Genomic DNA, 19,882 nt, shown 5'->3' with positions numbered 1-19,882 from the left:
AAAGCATATGGCCCTTTGCCATGATTTACTGCACGCACACTCCATCTTTTCCTATGTGACAGGGCAGTGTTGCTGTGAGCTATTCTCAGAGAGCACAGCCATGGCTCAGGACATGTTGACAGCAGATGACTGCAGTGTAGCCAGAATGATCTTGGGGACACAGAAAGGATAATGCTAAATTGGTCCTTCAAATTAAAAGTAGCTGATTGATCATCTACATTGCCTAAGGAACAGAAATCTGTATTCCTGAGGGGTCCCTTGCAAACACTGGAAACAGAGGTGATGCTCTTGGGTGTTGCAGGAGCTACTGGATAGTCCAATGTGCTGCTTGTGTCACTGCTCCTACCTCAGCTCATAGTTGGACTTACAGGCATCACTTATCTCCATGTTAAGTTACCTTCATAGTAACTTCTTTGGCTGTGACCATAGCAGACACTAGGAGTTGGACTGGGACACCTGTGCCGTATATCTGCAGAAAGCAATGGTGGTGCAAGCCCAAACCAGCAGAAATCATTGCTAGATTGCTGTTTATTCTTGCAAATTGAAGAAAAGGCGTGTTTATGAAATGACTAAGGAGAACTGCAGCATCTTGAGTGAAACCTGAACTCAAGTCTCTGCCCTTTTCATCAATTGCCGTAAGACTAGTGCTTGTCTGCTTTTAGAAACGAAACTGGTGCAGTTGAGTGCGTCAGGTATTTGTATCCTCTTTAGTTATTAAAACACTCTGGATGCAGATTAACTTCCTTTGCTTAGTATACTATAACTTAACCATGCCTTGATCTGCAAGTCCTTTGTTAAACCCACTGGAGGGTAGCCTGCTTTTTCTGCAACTTCTGAAATGTATTTTTACCAGTATGACGGTGTTACCAATGATTCCCCATGTGGACAGAGTTGTATCTCTCTGAGGATGCCATACTACTATTCATGCATTCTTTTTTTTCTGCAGCAATGAGCTAGATAGTCCCAAGTGTTTGCATTATACCTGGAACGCCCTATGTGAAAATATTATGAAGGTTTGGGTCGGGCAGTGTAATGGTATTGTATCACTCTAGGTAAAGGCAGGACTTCTGTGTGTGGACAAGCCCTGTGAAAAGATTAGCCTAGAGAAAGTTAATAAAAAGTACTGTCCTAAATTATTCATGAATCCATTTGTAATGTGTTTGCTGGGAGGCTTTTGTTTTTCTCAAACTTTTATTTATTAAAATCTGACAAGAATATCGGGTTTTGTTCAATAATAAATCTAAGCCCATGTGAGACTGGTGATATCCTCATGTAGTAATACAGAATCAAAATGAAGTTACATGGCAGGGGTGAATACGTTATTTACTTGGAAAGAAGAGATTATTGTTCAGGAGGATTTTATCTTTTACTTGCCATTTCAGAACAAGTGGGAAAAAAAATAACAAACCACAAAAACTAGTTGGGAATAGTTTCTTGGTTTGTGACTGAGGCCTTATTTTTGCAAAGGATTTTAAATATATTAAAGCTCAGTTGAACATCTTCCTGGTGGCTTTCCGGGTTCTGGACCTGTTTGGTAAATGAAATAGCTCAGATGGTTTTGTTTCATGCTTAGCTCTATTTGTCCTGTTCTGTTAACTTCAAGGCAAGATCATGGAAGTCATGCTTCTAGCCTGTGGATTTTGACTTGCAAAGCAGGTCCATACACACAGTCTTCTTTTTGTGTCCTAGAAAAGGTTAGAAAGATTATATACAGAAAGTAGAACAGTCGGAAAAAAGCAAGGAAGAGAGCTTTTGCTGTTTGGGATACAATAAAAGATGATAGTCTGTGTCTACTTTAGAGCAGGCATTCTTTAAAAGCAGGCAGAACTTTGTTTAAAAAACAAATATTTTTTTTCAGTATTTTCAGTTTATTAATTTAAGGGGATTTTTTTTCCTGTTCTTTTTCTCTGCCCTTATTTATAAATGGATAAAGAATGGAAAAAGAGGTATCTATAGATAGAAACTTAGAGAAGAGTCAATAAAAAAGAAGGAGCTTAGTTGTGGAAGCAGAACTGGGAGTTTGGGTGACTGGTCTGAGTTGGAGAATGATGAATAGGTTTGTTTACATAAGCTTGGCTTGTGAGTCATTTTCCCATAAAAGCAGCTCGAGTGAAAGATGCTCCTGTCCCAAATTTTAGTCCTGAGTGCTTTCACGCACAGAGTGCACTGTGACATAAGGACTCCAACTGTGAGTACTGCCCTCTTATTCCAGTGGGCTGGAGCTGGAGCTCTGCAACCTCCCAGGGCTGAAATAAACTAGAAGTGTCTGTCTCTGTCTCACACACACATGTGCTTTGCATAATGCCTTTTGGTGGTCAGAGTTAAGATATCTGGGTATCTTCTGATTCAGATTTGGAATCTGGTAATAGAGATTTGGTTCCTGTGAAAAGCTGTGTGTTGGAAGACCATCAGTCATTAACTACTAAATGAGACCAGGAACTCTGTAAGCTTGGAGAAGTGAAGAGAAAAGCAATGTGTGAGTGTGAGAGGTCAGTATCCGTGGCCGAATAGGTTTGGAGTGGTGCAGGTCTTCACCTCTAATGCCAGAGAAGTTGTACAAAGTGCATGCGGAAGGGTCACTTAGGGCATTATCTGCTTTTACCAAAGACTGTGATCAAAGCAGTCTTTCTTATGCACCTATTAGGAATCTAAAGAGAAGTTTAACCATTAACAGACAGCTACTTTGCTGTGGCTTACCAAACTGGGAGAGGTGAAGAAGGTTTATTTTAATAGACCACCTGTATCTAAGGTACAAGTGAAGCCTATGGATTGAATTTGGGAAATAAAAGTTCCCTTTGCAAACCCACCAGAAAAGAAAAGAACATCTCTTCCTGAAGAGAACTATTTTCTTGTTCTTTTCTGTTGTTTGTTGTGAGTTTTGGTGGAACAGGGGTCAAGGTGGACTGTTTTGGAATCGAGATATCTGTCTGACTTGTTTGCCCTCAGTGAAATCAGTGCTGCTGCAGCTTCATTGCCATGGGAACCTCCAGTTGCTAAATTTAATTCAGCCCAGGGTTTGCTTGTCTGTTCTGTTGCTGCAATGTAGACAGGTGATAAGCAATATATTGATATTAAGCTAGATCATACTAAAATGGTTAGCCAACAATATTGCCACAGTATTGCAGCATCTGTAGTATTGCTTTTGTGTTCTGCTCTGAGATGCCTGTTCCTCCTGTGCCTGCCTTCAGCCTACTCTTTCTCTGTCCTGGAAGAGCAAAGGCAGCACAACCTGTGTAGTCTTTCTGGTCCAGCAATTGGCAAAGGTGGTGACCGTAGCAACCTTTGCTTGCTGGTGGTACTTCTTCCTCTTCCTCTAGAGAGGCTGAGCCTGGAGTGCCCATGGGAGCTGGGGAGAATGCTGCTGGACAGGGGCCCTCTGCACCCTTAGGATTTGTGGGGTGGGGGTAGGTCCCAGGGCTTTGCCATGGAAAAACATTTCATGTGGCTAACTGCAAGATAATCCGTTCTGTAGGTCTGTTGTGATTGTTCGGGTTGTTGGTTTCTAATGTTTTGCCTCCCTGTAGTTTGGCTTAGTGATACTACATCACTTTATACAGAATTCACAGTGAACATAGAGTGTGTAAACCTTTACTTTTAAATGTTGGCTGAGTATTGATTAATCAGTAAAAGGTTTTAAGCTGTTTCATTTAAATTCCAGGACTATGCATCTTAATTTAATAGTTGAGAAGAGATGGGAAAAGGTACTGCTTTACCCAAGAGAATGTACTTAATGTGATACTTGTTCATGGCAAGCATTTTCAAGCCAGAAGAGGTATCTTAGGGAAGGAGATGGTTCTCTGGCAGTTATTATCTGCTAAAATGACTCTCTGCTTTCTTTCTTTGTAGGTATTATATTGGTCGCCAGATGTTTGTGGTGGTGTCCACACCAGAGATGATCAAGCAAATCCTAGTGACAGACTTCAGTAACTTCACCAACAGAACTGTAAGTAGATAAAAAGGTTGGCTTTGTGGATGGAGTTGGTAGTACTGCTAATTTTGAGCTCAGACCAAAAGTGACTGCAAGGGAGCTGGAAATAGAGATGGAAAAGTACAGCATGGTTCAATAAGACTTCAAGCTATATAAACTCAGCATATTCAGTCAAAGACTCCTGCTACCAGGATATTCTGAGGATGAAAGAGAATGTCCTTAAAAGGGATGCACTGCCCTTGTGACTAAAGCACTAGATGGATGCTGAAGAGAGGGTTTAAATACCCAGTTTTGCAACTGACCTCCTATGAAATCCTGGGAAAATCGCTTACCAGCTCTCTTTCTCCATTCTCAGTCTGTAACATGGGGGCAGTATCACTTGCTTTCACCCACCCATGGTCTCTTCTGTGCTTTGAGACTTTCTAGGGCAGGAGCAGGCTGCTTTGGACAGGGATTTGCCTTCCACAGCTACCGTATGTTGCTTTGTCATGCTTATCGCTCAGAAAATAATAAATAGCAAAGAATGAAGCCGGAGTTAGGAAGAACTCATATGTATGCCATTTATGTATTAAAAAGCTCTTTTTCAGGCACTGGTTAGAACAAATAATGAGGGGTAATGGCCAGAGGGATCATGAAGATTTCCAGCAGTTGCTTGGCATTTTACAATGAAATACTATCATTGTGGCCACACGCTGCCTCAGTGCCATCCATTCCCTGCTTCCTCCTGGTCCCTTTGTATGCTCAAGTCCACTCAAATAAACTCGCGTGTATTCAGGAGGGTTGTTTGTGCCCTCAGGGAAAATTTCATCTCTGATGAGCTGTCTGTCTCCCCTGCCCCTCTGATCCTCCCTGCAACAAGTCAGTCTGTTTGCAGACTGCTTTTCTCCTTTGCTTTGCTTCTTTTGGTACCTGAGGTTCATCTTGTGACTACCTGTATCTTGCTTAATAACCACTTGTACCAGTCACCCTGTGTTCTGTCTGTAGCTCATATCTGAATGGAAGTATCCCAGTGTGCAAGCTTCTTAGACTGAAGCTGTGTGTGTGGCAAGGGTCTTTTCCTCATTTTCATTTTTGAAGGCATTTCCTACCTCTTCCCTTCTTCCACCCTCACGAAGGTGGCCTATTTCCTTCCGTCTAGAACTTTTCCCATGCTTTTCTCTTGTGTATTTGATAGGAGTAGATGTATCCAGTGTTCATAGCAGTAGCTGATGCCCAAATAACACCTCCCTGAAATTACAGAGTATTCCTTTGAGGGTACATTCAGATATTTTTTCTTCTCTTAATTTTAGTCACATCTGTCATTTGAGTGTTTCTGTCTGTGCACTGCCACCCTTCCTAGTTTGCAAAATCTTTATTGGTCAGTGTTTATCTCCCTTTCTTGTGGTTGTACCCCCATCTGTCATGGTCTGCAATATTTGTGTTCCTCTCTAAAATTCAGGTGGGTCAGGTCAATATAGCTAGTCTCTCTCCTTTTTTCTTCATCAGGGATCTGTTTAAGTATAGCTGTCTGTGTAAGTTCATATCTTTCCCTTTTTACTTGACTGTTCCCTGAACCATTTGTGGCTTTTCTGCACAGCCTCCTGCTCTATCGATGAGGCACAGACTGAGAGACATCACTGCCACTAACCAGAAAGCCCATGGCAGATGAAAAAATCTTACTCCTAGCCCTGTCTTTAACAAAATGATTTTTCCCCCTGTGCACTGTTGCTATTTCTGGCTTGCTGAATGCTCATGAGTCTAATTCAAATGAACTTGCTTCATCTTACATGCTTTTATCTGCTTGTTCTATGGTCCTCTCACACAGCTGCAATCTTTGAGCATTGTTATTTCTCGCTTTCCACTTTGTTCCCCCTCTTCCAGCCATTGCTTACACTTACTGAAGGTAAGCAGCCTTCTGGTTTTGGCTCTTTCCACATCTAACCCAGGGATCTTTTTCCCCTCTTGAATATTGACATTGGAAGCTGCCTCTCCTCTTTAATTCTCAATCACATGCTTATTGTTTCAGCCTAAAGCCTGGTTTTTGTTGCTTGGTTTGGTTTGTTTTTTTTTAATTTAGTTTATGAGTGTCAGTCTTTAAGGGTGAGAAGGAGGGGAGAAAGGGGTGAGACTACTGAATTTGAGTAGCCTTGGGAATATTCACTGTGCTTTTATTTCCATCCCCACTTCCCCAAATGCATTTCCAAAATCAAGATTTGTACTTCATCCGCCATAGGTGAGATGTGATTTATTTAACCCAGAATGCCACAAAGAGTGTGATTATTCACCACACTCTGTAGCAGTTGTAGAATCATACATTAACAAAGTATCACTGAGTTGCAGGATGCGCAGGACTAATTCTCAAAGCTAAGTGCTAAAAAAGTTTCTATTCGATGTTTATTTAGCTGCTTTTCAATTAATCTTGAAATATGTCTATATTAGAGTAAGAGATGATGGGAAACTGAACTTGTGAAGGGTTGCAAACAGTGGATGTACTTAGGCTGAAGTGGGTAAGATGATGATTCAGTGAAATTTGGGCTTTTATTAAAGCTGTCTATAATGTGATAGTCTTGCCTTTGAGTGTTCATAAGAATAACCTTAATCTGAGATTGTGCACTTGCAGGCTGCTTGCTGGGAAGTCATCAGAAGACCTTTATGGAATCGGGGTAGTTTTAATCTGCTGAGAGGACTCTCTTGGATCCTTATGTACTGTCTCTGCATCCAGAGAGACCTTGACTACTTGTACACTTCTCACATTGGACCTACCTGCTCATTATATAGACAAAGTAGATTTTCCCTGTGAACAGAAGCCAAATTCCATGCAGTTATGCTTCCCTTTGGTATTATACAGCTTGCATCTTGAGTATTTGTATCTTTTGAACATTGCTGTAAAAAGCCTTTTAGGTGCCTTTGCCCTTTTTTGTTGTTTCTGAGTTACTGATTAGTAATTCTTGTGACAGAAGTATGTGGTGACTGCAGATCAAATCTGCATTAAGGTTCACTTATTTTTAGAACAAGTAACAAAGTCCAGCATGCAGGGTGCTCTTCTCCTGTAGGCATGGGGTATATTTATTGTTAACTGCATAATCACAGGAAAGCAATAATGATATTCTACTTTCCCACTTAATTTTGACTTGATTAATGTGAGCATTGTAGCCATTAGAAAACAAAAATTTCTGCTGTAATGTACCTTCATACTTGAGGCATACAAAGCCTTTTCCTTATGTTTTTAATTATAGTAGAAGAAGAAAAATGAAAATTAGCTTTAGACCTTCTGCCAAAAAAAATATGGAATTAATTTTAATTTAGTTTAACCATGGAAACCTCAGCCAGCATTCTAGGCAGGGCTGTGCTGCAGTAAATTGTACCTTTTTCTCACAACTATGTAAGTCATCTCTTGAATGGAACTTTTCTTTTAAAAGCACTAAGACCATTTTTAGCTGCATTTCTGTGTTATGAGATAGGTTTATGATGCTTGTTGTATTCTGCCAGGCAGAATAATGATATAAAATCTGTTTCAGATTGTTTTTAATTTCTGTGTTGAAAATTTGTTTTGAATTAGTAGTTGAGAATCATTAGTGTACTTTTAAAAATGTAGGAGCAGAATTTTATGAGGAAGCAATGTGAAAAGAGACGTTACCTGGTATGTAATTTAAATGATTCAGAAGTTGTAGGCCACAGTACTTGCTAAAAATGGGAATCACTGATCCCTGTGGCAAAGGTGGGTACTGGCTAGTAAAGGTTTGCCAGGCTGCTGGAGTCAGTGCTCTGCCAGGGTTCATGTGGCTATCACAAGTGGAAACTAGTAGTTGGTCCAGACCAAATTTTTAAACCTGCAAGCCAACCAGCTGGAGGAGGGTGACAGTTTTAAAATGAAAAATCTACTCCAGTTCCAGCAGCTGTAAGGAAACAGTCACTGTTTTCTCATCAGGAGCTTTGCTGCGGTGGAAAAAATAACAATGGATTAACCACAAATAATAATGAAGTGGTAAAAGTAAGAACAAAAACCTAGCATGGAAATTGATATAATGTCAGTACAAACTCCTTGTTATCCCTCCTGAAGGAAAAGTGAGTTGACCAAGCCTGTTTTCTTTTTGCTTGTCTATCCTTCCTCTTCCTCCTCTCCTGGTTCATCCATGTGGGATATTACTCTTTTCACATGTAGAATTTGCCTGTTACACTAAGCTGTTTGCTTTATTTTGATAAATTTGTACAGCTTCAGGCCAACATGTGGCGTAAATAAATAAAATACAACCACCAAATAGGAAGGAACATATTTTCTGCATCTTGTTCAGCTCTGGTCCAGGATGGCTGACACATCCCCACATCAGCTGTTCTTTTTGGTCTCTTGCTAGGGGACACGATACCAGCAAGAAAAGCGTCTGTATATTGCTCTATCAAAAGGCCTTTAAATATTCAATACAAGATGCCCTCCAGAGGTCCCTTCCAACCATCCTGTAATTCTGTGAATTTTGGATCAGGCCCTCAGCCAGCATAAATCAACATACTTCCACTAACTTCAGATGACCCTATACCAACTGATAGCAATTATGTATCTCCAGAGTGGGACTGAGATGCAAATGGGCTTTAAACAGCTCACTGTGGCGCCTCAGCAACTGATATACATGTGTATGTGCTCAAGGCCTTTGCAAGTAAATGGCTGCTGTGTGTCTTGAGCAAGGTCTGTCTTGATGTTTTCCAACTTGAGTATTAGAGTACAGGCATTGCCTATAAGCAGCAGCCCTACTGATGTGCTGTCTTTCAGTAAACAGTTGTAATTCAGTTGTGTATACACAGTCTGAACCAGTTTATAGGCTGGGCTGTTTCTTCAGTCCCCCTCTCAAAAATACATTTTTTTGTTTTGAAGAATAAACCCACTAACATATTTGTTTGAAGACGTGTAATGTAACAAACAGTTAAGGAATGAAAAGCTGTGTACTGTTGCCGAAAGACTTATATACATGGTATCTTGACCCTGTATCCTTGGTTGTTTGCTTTAGAAATGTTTCTTTTCTTCAAATTAAACATCCTAGGATTATTTCCGGTTGTGTCAATGCCATCATCATCATCCTTACTTGTAAATTTCTGAGTTTACTTCCCAATTGTTGTAGTAAAGTGTGATGAACTCAGTTTGTAAACAGATGATGAGTATGCTTTGTTGGAGGATTACCTTCGCATGGGAGTGTGGTTTGCAGCACTAGTGACATGCAGTATGACAGTGGGTAAATCAGTATTTGGAAAATTATTCCAACAAATAAGAAAACATAGTGAAGTATATATCATGTGATCTTCATTTTTTCACCCTTCAAAATGACTGTTCAGTGGGATGGTTTAGTACAAAAGTGATGTTCCAATGTGCGCTAATAATTGGATTGTGATATTTATTTAGAAAAACCAAGCTGTTTTTTTGTGGCAGCAGAGGGAGGGAATGTGCTTTTTGTTCTTTGCCTGTCTTCTTGGATATATTTTTTTCATTTGTCTGTTCCTTCATCTGCTTTTATCTTGTTCTTTGCTGGGTTAACACAGGATACAGAAGGTGACCAACATAATGCTTCTGGAGCCAACATGTCCCAGGATTAGTTGTTAACCCACGTGTGTGCATATATGCATATTTGTGTATATTTATGGATGCATGCAGGTGCACTCATACTGATTTGAGGTCTCTTTGTGGTTTGAGGAGATTCTGAATCTCTCAATCCTCACTGGAGCCTTGCAGATGTCAATTGTGCCATATCGTACGGAAACGTAGTAGTAAAAGGCACAAAATGTGCCTCTTTGTATGTGCTGTGGTGACATTTCAGTTCCTGATGCAGCAAAACCATCACTCCTGATGGCAGGCTGTGCCTTGAACATCCAGTTCTTTTTGATACAGAGCTGTGATGTTCTCTCCTCCCTTCCTCCCTGACTTTGTAGGACAAATTCAAACAAGTGTCGATCCTGCCACATGTACAATAAGGCTTAGTCTCATTGAGCTGAGAATATTCAGTGCTTCCAAAGATCATTCTGTGCCTTACAAGGATATGTGAAAAGGTGTCCAAGCAGTGAATTTGTTAAGGTTTACTTTTTTGCCTACCGGATTTCTACAGCTGCTAGATCATAGTGGGTTTGAAATCTTGGCTGGTACTACAGCAACACTATAGAAAGGGAATTATGCTAGCAGGGAATGCATTTGGCTGTACAGCACTTAACTGTTTAATATTAAATTGTTTAACTGCATATTTGTAAGTGCTATTGTATAAGCAATGAGCCCAAATGCCTGAGTGATTTTACAATGCCAGTCCTGCCAGGGAGCAGAGCAAGAGCAGTCCTTGTTCTGACCTGATGGTTCTCACTGGGCTATGCTGGAGCAGGAGCTCCTACGCTCAAAATCCATAATGATCTCTCTGCTTTCTTCCCCCAGCTTTTATTCCATGGCTGTCTTCTAGACATGCTAAGATACCTTGCTAGCCTGGCCACTATATATATAACTGTTTTGCGGACTTCTTTACCTGGTAAAATGGCTTTGAATTCTGGATAATTTTTTTTCTTTCCTCTTTTTGCTTTCAGAGCTTGCTGGTTAATTTTTCTAAGCAATTAAATCCAGTTTTGTTTAAATGTTTTAAAGTAGCTGTGCATATGCTTGCAATAGACACTTTAAAATTAAAATAATAAATATTGAGAGGATCATTTCTTTCAGACTGTGTATGTCTTTTTATGTATGCACAAGAAATTGCCCCTTATTCCCCATATGCTGCAGCTAATAGCACAAAACTAATGTTGTCAGATGATCACTGCTATTGACTGTAAAATTAATCAGACTTTGGCTCCGGTTAGCCTTAAAGAAAGACTTGACATATTAGTACACTATGTTCTGGGAACCACCTGATCCTCTGAATCCCAGTGAGATGAAGTCTGGTTTTGTGATTAGGGCTCTAGGTTGGGCTTTTGGAGCTCTGATTTCAGTTTTTGGCTTTGCTACAGAATTCCTGTGTTCACAGGGGCAAATCATTTAGGAAGTGCTTTGTCACCTTAACAAATATAAAGAGTGTGTTGGGAATTTCCAGCTGAACATTATCATTAGTGAATGTAAGTGCTTCAGAACTGATGGGAAGGGGTTTGGGGTTTGGTTTATTTGTTAATTCAAATCGTTGTGGTGGGAGTGTTTTTTTTTTTTGTTTGCTTTTAAAAGAAATGGCAAGGAATATATTCTATTGAAAAGCTCTTTTTGTTTGGATTGGTTTGGCGGTGTTGTTTGGTTTTTTTTGTCTTTTAAGTACCTTTCTATTTTGAAGTACTTTAAGTAGTTAGTTAAATATTAAGTTAATTAGCTAAATATTAAGTTAATATTAACAGATTCAGTTGACTGTATTTTGAGGATTATCTTCTCTCAAGTTTGTAATTTTTTAGTTCTAATTCAGAACAGGAAACAAAGTGATATCTCTGTCCAGCAAAGTGGGAAGGTTGTGTTTACCTTGAACGTTTGGCATGTGCCTCTGCTGACTTCTAATAATAATAAAAAGATATTAGCATTTACTTATTTCTATGCACATTCTTATGCCTCGTTTAATTCAGTGGGCCATTAGTGTGTATTTAGTTAGGTATGCTTATTAAAAGTCTGTGCAGAATGAGGATGATCCCTTGAACAGGAGTCTTTGTTTTTCTGTGCCTCCCATGGTAAAGAGAGTGAACATGGTTTCTTCTCACACATACTATTCTTTAAGTATCTTGTAAAGACTTCTAAAAGTTCAGGAAGATATCAATCACAACAGTTTGGAGTGCCACAGAATGGCTGACACAATCAATCTGAAAATGCTGCCTGTAGTTAAGTCCGATTAGTTTGAGGATGGTCTGGTTGACTGGCTTGGGAAGATCTTCTGTTAAGGGGAACTGTTGGCTGACGCTGTCCTTTGCACAGTTCTTTAGATGGTTTGTTGTTTGAGGTTGGTGGTGTGGCTGGAGGGGGCTCTCCTGCAGGAGTTCGTAATTTTCCCAGCAATGGGAAACTGTAGCTGTGCTTGGAGAAAGCCACATTTCTTGAGAAGCTGCTATTTTACAGGCTAATATGTTGTTGTCTGGGTAAGGTCATGTGCATTTATTTGCTGAAGATTTATGGATCTCTAATTGAGTAAGGAAACACTAATATTTGTGATGTTTCCAGGTAAGATAGCAAATAAAGCCAGCTGATCCCTCTCGTATGAAGGACTAACAGTGATGGTGCAAATGGATGGGTTACACACCGGTGGAATACAAAATACAAACTTTCCACTTTCTGCAGACATGGATTGTCTGTTTTCAGGTGGTATGAGCCATAAACCTTGGCAATATAAAACCAATGCAATTGACAGTGAGGAGGCTAAAAGACTTAAAAACAAGTTTTCTCTTTCCTTGCCCTCCATCAAGACGTAATGAATCAGTAGGTTGAGACCACAGCTGATACAGAGATGCACAGTCATCTTATCTGTTAGCGGATTTATTGTGAAGTAGGTTATTTTTCAGCATGGGTCTAAGCATTTGAATCTATCCCTAAGTCTTTCTTTGGTTTATTAATGGGCTGCAGTGCTGCCATCACCATGGTATCCTGCTACCTCTTTCCCTGTGAAGACTGCAAAACTGCATGTTGATGAAATTTACATTTTTAATTCTCCGCTCTTCACGCCTATACATATAAAAATGGTTTGCAAAACCGTGGGGGAACACAAACACAAGGACAATCTGGTATTGAGAAAGGACTAGGGTTTCTGTGTTGTTTTGCTCTTTTTTAATGCTCTTTCTTTATGCTATTATGCTGCAGCCATCACTGGTTCAATACCTGCTCCTAGGTAGACACCAGAACACCAGATGGATTACGTACTTTACAACACTAATGACAGTGGCTGATAATGTGTGCAAATCTCCCTTTCACTGCTTGTTCAAGGCAGTTAAGAAATACTGAATACAGCTGTACATAATTACGCTTCTTTTGAAACTAAACCAGCCTGTGAAATTTCTGTTTCTGGAAAATGGTCAAAATTAGTCAATAAAAACCCCAAACAAAACAAACAAACAACAAAACCCTAAACCCTTTGCATGTACTTAGTTAATGGTGTATTGTGACATTCTGTTTCTTAGATGCAAGGCTTCTCTGCCAACTCTATTGAGACTTAAAGTCTCAATAGAGATTAGGGGGGAAACTGCTTCATAATGAAACTACAAAAAGGTGGTTTTGCTGCAGGTGTAGGAAGATGCTGATTTGACAATCCTCTGTGTGTATGCACTTGTTTATGTCAGGAGGAGTTCGTGTAGGACTAAGAATATACGTGTCTTAATGTGTTGCATATATGGGAAGGGACATTCCCTGTATTTACCCACTCTGTTTCTTTCACATGTTTGAATTACTGTAAGATCAATTTTGAAATTGTCTTTTTTGGCTTGTTTATCCTCACCTTTTTTTTTCTTTTTTTTTTTTTTTTTTATTCTAGCATTCTGCAGAATTTCCTTTTCTAAACAACTGAAGAAAACAAGATCAGAGTTTTATTAGGTTTTGCCTTCCCTTCCCCCAGTTTTTCTCCGTTGAAACTTGCCAATCACTTTTAAAGCCTACATTGGGCTTTTCTGCAGCACAGGAGATACCATTAAGGCTTTAAACCCACTAATGAGGGAAATGTGCACTGCTTGAAGGCTCCTGCAATATTAACTACATCCAATTATGTTAGGTAAATGTATGAGTATAGTCAAAACAGGATGAAAGCGTATCTTTCTATTCAGGCCAAAAGCAGGCTTCTGAGCCAATCTTTCATCAAACTTACATTGGCTATTTATTTACTGGTTTTGCAGCAGGTTGGTTGTTTGGTTTTTTTTAAAGCTGTATGGCTGAAGACAAACACGGTCTTTTCCTGTCTATCTGCTCTGAGGGCTGTGTTCCTTATTTATAGAACATGTTTTATTGCTGGATGAAATGTGAAATCTGAAAGCTGATAAATATTTTTCCTGTTTAAATATAGTATTGCTTCCTTATCTAATCCTGCCTGTAGCTGACTGTTATAAGTAGGTGATACACGTAGAATGGAGATGCAGATCATGCTGGTTTTGCTGGTCCTGACCTTTGATTTCTGTTGATTTGTTGTTTTATAAAGGAAAGATCAACCTGTGCTACTTCTTTGGGCATATGCAGTGGGGATATTTTTTCTGAAGCTTTTACTCTAATAGCATGGGGTTTTGACAGTGCCTCATTTCTGACTTCTGAAACTGTTATTTGTCAGTAGCAGATTGGTTCTTTTGTTTACAGTTTCCTCCCTTTTCCCTGTTCTTGACATCTAGTAGAATGTCATGTCTTTTGATTCCTGCCTTTCCCAGTTTGCTTTTGTTAGGAGAGGAGTAATTAGTTTGTCACTTGTTCCAGAATTGATACAGGCTCAGATCGCAACATTGGAGTTGGCCTTTTTACGTGCTTGAGCCCAGTACTTGGCTTTGTTTTCGTGTCTTTATACAGATTCAGAGATAACTTACCTGGACATGAACAAAAAGTCTTTTTGAAACATCTGATGATAGAGGAGCCCATTCAGGTCTGTACAAATGGTGTTTCACAGCACAGAGAAGCGATTTACATGGGCCTACCCAGAAGCCTTGAAGTTTAGCACTGAGCATTGGAGCAGATGTGACATGTATTTTGAATGGTTCTCATATGTCGTGCCTAAGATCTGGTAACCTGGCTGAGTGTCCTCTTTCAGAAGTGGCCAGCAGCAGAAGTCAAAAGACTAGCATAATAGCAAGACAGACAGTGACAGTAATCTTCCTTCCGGCTTATCTGCCCAGCTGCTAGCACCCACTGCTGTGGTGACTTCCAGTGCCAAAGGTTGCATCTGGGCATCGATTATCCCCATGGCTCTAGTGGTTACAAATCAGTTTCCCACTACCACTTTTGAATTCTTTCTACTAATGATTATGCAAGCAGGTGACTTTTTATCATTGATGAGCTTTTTGTTTTCCATGTGATAGGAGTTATATCTGGGGACTTGTGTGTGTACAAGAGAAGTCCATTTCTCTTCAGTAAAAGTTAGTGACACATAGGGCCATTATTATACTAACCCTTGCAAGCTTCTGCTCTTCATTTTAAGTCTTTTAAAAGTAGTAAAGTAGTATTAAAGTAGTATTGTCATCTCAAAACTAGTGGTAATAATTCTCTCTTTAGTCATTCATTCAGGTAGCTAAATCCATTTACCTGTCGTTATGTTTATATTTGAACTTAAACATATGAAAGGATTGTGGGGGTATTTATGGTTGATATAAAGATAGTATTCTTATCTAGCACAATGCTGACAACCTTTTGTTAAGATGTCTTAGCCGGACTTGCCATTCCCACACAAGGCCTACAAAATGGATTGTGTGAGCATTCCTCATCTGGTTCAGCTCAGAAGCTAATCCATCTTAGTTTATGTATCCATGCAGACTTTTTCAAAACTACGCAGGCTGACTTGGCTCTGAAGCAGATGATGAGTGCTCACAAGTGCTCTCCACCAGCTCCATTTCAATGGTGGTTACCTCCAATAGATGCGGGGTGGTGAACAGCTGATGGGGTAGTAGCATCATAAATTGATGCAGCTGGTTTTGTAGTTGTTCTCTGACCAGAGCCTGGAAAGTTCTCTTCTAATCTTTACAAAATTACCTAGCAATTAACTCCAGTAAAATTTATACTGCCCTGGTTTTTCACTTGTGATGGTACACTATGTAACGTTCATTCTTCAAGAGTAAAACTTCCATGGCAAATGATGTTTAGGGACGGTGTGCTCCTTACCCTGGCAGTATGTTCCACACATAAATCTTACAGATTGCAAGTGAAAAATGAATCGGTAGGTCTCATTTTAGTCTCTAGTGAAAAGTCTTCTTTGTTTATATAGCAACTGCATATCTTGGCACCATTTGTTGTAAATAGTTGATAGCAGATGGCTGGCCTGAGCCTTAGGAAGGGAACATGCTGTAGTGTATTATGCACTGTGCGTAGTGCTTCTGACCACGACCAAGGAAAGTTGTGGAGCACTTGCCAGTGCTTCTGACTTTTCTTCAGTGTTAACTTCACCACACTTAAAGGAAAGAAGAGTAAAATTCAAGTCTCTTTCCCAAGTCTCCAGTGTAACAAGTGCTTCCTACTCTGAGCACACTTGGCCACTGCTTGTTTTTATGTTGATTCACCTGTTTCTGAAGGCTTGGTGATGGCGAGGGGAAGCTCCATTCAGCCGCACAGACACATAAGCAGCAACAGATAGATATATATATATATATATAGAGAGAGAGAGAGAGATATAGAGATATATAGAGATATATATATATATATATAGATATATATATATGAATCAGGAAACAGCTATCCTGCAGCAGAAGAAGAGGATTGTTGATCACTGTTAATTATTTACTCCTGCCACTCTCTTCTGACTCATCTTAAGCAATAGAAACTAAAATAGTTACATTCTTTACTGAAATAATGTCCCATTCTTCTTTTCCTTTCACACTTGCTCTTGCAGAAAAGGGTTTGGGGAAATAAGCAGTAAAAACAAGAGCTGCCTTGCCCTATTCTCCCTTGCCTGATTAATTGTAAATTGAAGATACACAAGATACTCTTTTTTTTTTTTTCCCTTTTCAAGGCAATTGCAAAGGACAGCTTCCCCATTTCCTTTTCCATTTTCAGTATGTGCATTTAGATGAAGCTAAAACTGCTTTCTTGCACTTTTTATGCAGCTTTCCTAAAATAATTTGGAATAATTCAACAATGGCTCAGAAACAGTCCAGTTTAACCAGTGGTTGACCTTCAGTCACATTTTAATGTCATCAGGACTATGTTGGTATTTCATCAGTTCCAAGGAAGCTGTATTGTAGCAGAGGCAATGGTGATATCTATAATTGAAGTTGCCCAGTGTCTCTCATGACAATGTTTGCCTTTCAGTAGATTATCAGACTTTAACTGGTTCAATTAATATTTTCCATTCAGAATTTTTCAGTCAAAATAGCCTCACTGTTTTGGAGAAGAAGCTTGAGGGAAAGATAGGGTTATTCATACATTGTAGGGAAAAATAAACCCAGTCTTTTTATTTGATTTTGGCTTTCTTCCCTCTAGTGTAAGGACTGGATATAAAAACCACTTTGAAAATCTAACCAAACTGCTTAAGTTTATAAGCCCCTGAAGAATTTCAGTAAACAAAGACTCAACAAAAATTATTAAAGAATAAGGAAACTTGCTAGTATCACTCTCTGGTGACAGGGCTCTACAGATTGCTAACTTCCACAAGTTCTCGTGTGAGCTTTATGTCTGAAGGTTGAGGATCCCAAGCTTGTGACTGATTCATTCACATGAAAGATTTTTTTTTTTTAATACATATATAAAATATTAAAAACTTTCAGGACATTAATAAAGAAAATAATGTTACATTTGCAAAATCAAATAGAGATCCTGGGGCATGGTGGAATAGTACAGGATAACTAAGGAATTGCGTTTTTGCATATGCCATAGGATACAAAGGCTGTACTCAGTCTAAGATTTTCAAACCTTTCAATATGATTTTGTTTGATTTTTCTCTCTTAATTTTCTCCTGAAATAATCATAATTGACTGGAATATATGCCATGCTACATTGCCAGCATCAAGAATTTAAAAAGCATATAATTTATATGGCCCTTCATCTTTTCTGAGATTTGATTAGGAAACGTGTGGGAGATAAAGGCTTCATGCTGTGGCTAATTTTGAAAAGTCAAAAACTGAAATAATAATTTAAAGTTGATTAGTATATTTTGTCTTGAGTTGCAGCTTCTAATGTAAGTCAAAGTTGTTTCAATTTGCAAAGCAAAGTTATTTTGTTCCAAAAACATATATAACACAATATTTTATCGGAGCTTTTCTCTATTTTTTCCTCCAGAAAGCCTGGGAAAAAAAAAAAAAAAAGAATTAGTCAGTTTTGCAGTATTTCCAGTTCCTCTCAACTATGTGGCTTCATTTAACTTTCTCTAACCAGCTCTGGTTTTAGTTTGTTTAATGTTTCGTTTGAGTTTTTAGAGGGAGCTTCCTCTCCCTAATTGGTGTTTCACCATGTCAGATTAGATATTCTCAGGATGCCCCAGCTGCTGGATGGCGCAGACTTGGTTTTTCTCTCCTCAGTGGTCAAGTGGAACAGCTCTTATTTCCTCACTTTTTTCAGCTGTTCCCTCAGCACTCAAGATAGCTTTTATGTACTGGCTGTGCACAGTCAGTTTTGGCTGTAAGAATTTAGGATGGACCCGGGGATAGGATTTATTCTAAGTAAAAATTTCAGCAGGGTTTTAGCCATGTTACAGGGGGCTATTTTCTTCAGTTTCAAGATCCCTTTTATTTTTCAGGCTGTTGGATGCTGGGGGGGGGGGGGGTGTTCAGGGTGCGTATTCAGGATGGACCTCAGATGTGGAAGAAGCAGCTGTGGAGATCCAAAATGAGTTTTGTGATGTGGGAGCTTGTGCTGCACTGGCCAGCACTGGTGGTTGGAAATGGCAACCCCTTCCTTTCCCACTCTCCGACCCACCAGTAAAACTGGGCTTCAAAGTGCAGATACTGATCGTTGGAGAAAGGCTAGGTGTGTGCAGTTAAGGTGATGGCAATTTCAGTGATGCATGGGCTTCTAGAGAGTGAGGCCTCTTTTCTCCTTCATGTGGGAAGTCCCAGGAGGCAGGACTATGGCAGCCTCCACTGGAGACCCCCATTGCCTTTCTGTATGTGCCTGGTTATTGTGGGGTTAATAACTCAGTGAAAGGTTGCATGTGTTTGATTCTCACAGGTGGCACATGCTCCTTCCCTGGGCGCTCAATAAAAACTATCTAAATAACATTCTGTCCTAGTGTGCATTTGCTGAGCTTCCAGCTTGTCTACACTTGAAATGCTAGTGCTGACTTTTCAGGCAGCAGAAAGGATATCTGACCTGTTCCTCTAGTTTCGTGTCATAGTGCCAGAGCAGTAAAATTGAGGCAATGGCATGGTGAAACAGGCCCCCAAATGCTGTGTTGCCTGAAGGAGGTATGTTTTGCAAGAAAGATATTGGTGAGCCCTGGGCTGTGGGCTCCAATGTGTGGGGGTTTTGCTTGTTTTTAAATTTTATCTTATCCTAGAACTCTTAAAATGACAGGATATGGTGATGTGCTTTACGCTTCATAATCCACACTGCTTGCTATTACAAGCCTAATATGTTTGAGAAGGCAAATGTAGCTGACACTGTTAATTTATTTTGAAAGAGGTGCTTGCTGATACTCAGAGGAGCATTTTAGCTGCTCTCCTTGAAGAAATCAAGCGAGAGCGATGTGAGGAACAGACTGGTTACAGGTTGTTTGGGAAGTAAGGCTTTTTAACTGAAATTGCGAGCTCCAGGGAGCTCATGATAAGTCCTGTAATAATATCTGTACTCAACAGGACTTTATTGTTGTTGAAATTATGGCAAACATTTAATTCTTGATGTGCTCAAATTAATTTGTGAGAGTCCAATGAACAAATGCTACTTCATATAATCATGTTTTGACATTCTTTGATAAATTAGAACGTATTTTGTTACTTGATTGAAAACAGACAAATAACCACAAATATGAAACCTTGGAAGATAAAAGCCTGAAAGTGTACCATGCAACTATTTACAAAGTTTTGCAGCCTAGCTCTTCTTGAGGGACAAATAAATGAAGAACGAAAGCAGCTACTACTATCAGGAAAATGCATTAGTGTTTTGACAGATAGATGTGGAGATCTTCATACATAAAGTTTGTTTTTTTCCCTGATGTGTAAATATGCACTTAATGTAATTAGAAACAATTGTGAAGTAGCAAGCAGGGAATTCAAATTCTTCAGTTAAGCGGATATTGCAAATGTGATTTGTTGACAGCTTGTCATGCTGCCATTAGAGCTGACCTGGAATTTTCTTTCTGAACTACTTTTCAAAGGAAAACTAACATAAAAAGAGACGTACTTGGCCAGAGAGTGCTCTGTCTCTTTCTAGCAGCAGATGCTTAGAGCAGAAGAACAGTGCAA

The 19,882-nt window shown here is 39.5% G+C and overlaps 1 protein-coding gene across 9 annotated transcripts in view; it reads left to right on the top strand.

Annotated features, from left to right (window-relative positions):
• Nucleotides 1-19,882, top strand: part of TBXAS1 (thromboxane A synthase 1) — a 239,217-nt gene that overhangs the window by 110,552 nt on the left and 108,783 nt on the right. For 8 of the 9 annotated variants that reach the window (XM_057420685.1, XM_057420693.1, XM_057420690.1 and 5 more), the window contains one exon: nt 3,847-3,943. In XM_057420685.1, the coding sequence (XP_057276668.1) occupies nt 3,847-3,943 (97 nt within the window). Of the gene's footprint in view, nt 1-3,706; nt 3,773-3,846; nt 3,944-19,882 lie in introns of those variants that run through there. The other variant, XM_057420691.1, reaches the window with a different exon arrangement.

Source organism: Pezoporus wallicus, unplaced genomic scaffold (genome assembly GCF_028554395.1).
Source record: "Pezoporus wallicus isolate ANWC-B61680 ecotype Strahan unplaced genomic scaffold, APGP_CSIRO_Pwel_v1 contig_2871, whole genome shotgun sequence".
Taxonomy (NCBI): Eukaryota; Metazoa; Chordata; class Aves; order Psittaciformes; family Psittacidae; genus Pezoporus; species Pezoporus wallicus.
Note: the sequence above shows the minus strand (reverse complement) of the source record. Positions and strands in the feature narration are given on the sequence as shown.